The sequence below is a fragment of the Sinocyclocheilus rhinocerous genome, unplaced genomic scaffold (assembly GCF_001515625.1).
Source record: "Sinocyclocheilus rhinocerous isolate Xijiao unplaced genomic scaffold, SAMN03320098_v1.1 scaffold645, whole genome shotgun sequence".
Classification (NCBI taxonomy): domain Eukaryota; kingdom Metazoa; phylum Chordata; class Actinopteri; order Cypriniformes; family Cyprinidae; genus Sinocyclocheilus; species Sinocyclocheilus rhinocerous.
The window spans coordinates 215,767-217,593 of record NW_015630037.1 but is presented as its reverse complement, the minus strand read 5'-3'; the positions used below and the strand labels follow the sequence as shown (position 1 = coordinate 217,593).

At 39.1% G+C, this 1,827-nt stretch overlaps 1 protein-coding gene across 1 annotated transcript in view; it reads right to left on the bottom strand.

Moving 5' to 3' along the window:
- The window catches only part of LOC107739845 (DENN domain-containing protein 4B), a 53,498-nt gene that overhangs the window by 38,775 nt on the left and 12,896 nt on the right, over positions 1-1,827 (bottom strand). The window contains 2 exon segments of the mRNA XM_016552056.1: positions 441-510; positions 1,353-1,605. Of these exon segments, the coding sequence (XP_016407542.1) occupies positions 441-510; positions 1,353-1,605 (323 nt within the window).

Below are 1,827 nucleotides of genomic sequence, written 5' to 3'. Positions count from 1 at the left end.
TGATGATACTCAGCTCTATATTTCTTCGCAGCCCGGCGAAACATACCAATTTGAAAAACCAGCGGAATGCATAGTCGATATAAAAACTGGATGACGAGTAATTTCTCACTGCTAAATTCTGAAAAAACAGAGGTGTTAGTTATCGGATCTAAAACCTCCGCACGTAATAACCTAGAACACTGTCTAAGACTCGATGGCTGCTCTGTTAATTCTTCGTCATCAGTTAGGAACCTAGGTGTGCTATATGATAGCAATCTTTCCTTAGAAAGCCACGTTTCTAGCATTTGTAAAACTGCATTTTTCCATCTCAATAATATATCTAAATTGCAACCTATGCTCTCAATGTCAAATGCAGAAACGTTAATTCATGTGTGTGTGTGTGTGTGTGTGTGTGTGTGTGTGTGAGAGTGTCTCTGTGTGTGTTTGTTTGTGACACTCACCTGCCTCATACACCAGAGCGTTTGCTTTAGCCACTGAACGCTTGTAGCAGAGATACAGCGCCGGACCCCACTGAACACACACACACACACACACACACAAGCAATCAAAACCAACAGAAAAGAAACCGAGAGTTAGAGAAACAGACAAATAAAGCAGAAGAGGAAGTTCACAACTGATGGTGTTTTCTGAAGCGTGTCAAGAGGAAGGAGAAGCAGATGTGAACATAATTACAAGCTCAGCGCTTGTTTAACACACTGAGACACATTTAAACCCACTGCATACTAACATACAGTAGTGCTCACAAGTTTGGGGTCAGTTAAAGCAAGTCTCTTCTGTTCACCAAGGCTGCCTTTATTTGATTAAAAATACAGTAAAAACTATTTAGAATAAATGTTTTCTATGTGAATACACTGTAAAATGTCATTTATTTCTGTGATCAAAGCTGAATTTTCAACATCATACATTCTTTTTTTTGTATTCATGTATTCTAATTTTGTAAGCATTTTTGCAGTTTTATTTAATTTAATTTTTATTTTATTGTGTTATTCTATTTCATGTTATCAAATATACAGTAAAAATGTGTAATATTATAATGATATAATTTATAACATTATAAATGTATTTACTGTCACTTTTGATCAATTTAATGCAACCTTGATGAATAAAAGCATTAAATAATTTTTTCTTTAAAAAAATCTAACTGACCACAAACTTAAGTCAAGTCAAGTCAAGTCACCTTTATTTATATTCATTTTTTTGCAGGAAGGAGCGCAATTGTGCAGACACAACTTTTTCTAAAAAAAACTTAATCAGTGACTCAGTGAATCAGTGACTCAGTGTATCAGTGAATCAGAGACAGAGTGTATCAGTGACTCAGTGAATCAGTGACTCTGTGATCAGTGAATCATCACCATGCCGGTGTTGAGGTTCTTGTCCACTCTGCAGTAGGTGTGCGGCGCCGTCTCGCCCTTGCTAGGCATCAGCAGCGAGATCTCAGTGATGCCCAGCGTGTTCAGCGCCTGTGAGTCCGGCGCTCGGCGGAACATCAGGAAAGTGCGGTGCGTCGCAGGACCGCCGGAGCTCAGGCTCGCAGAACGACTGTACGGAGTCGTCTCGATCACCTGCCATCCCGACCGGACCGGATCCTTGCCCTCGTACAGAACACTGACACAAACACACACACAAAACACATCCATCAGTCGGCTTCTCATCTGTGTCCCTGGACCACAAAACCAGTCATAAGGGTCAATTTTTTGAAATTGAGATTTACAGATCATCTGAAAGCTGAATAAATCAGCTTTCCATTGATGTATGGTTTGTTAGGATAGGACAATATTTGAAAATCTGGAATCTGAGGGTGCAAAAAAATCTAAATATTGAGAAAAT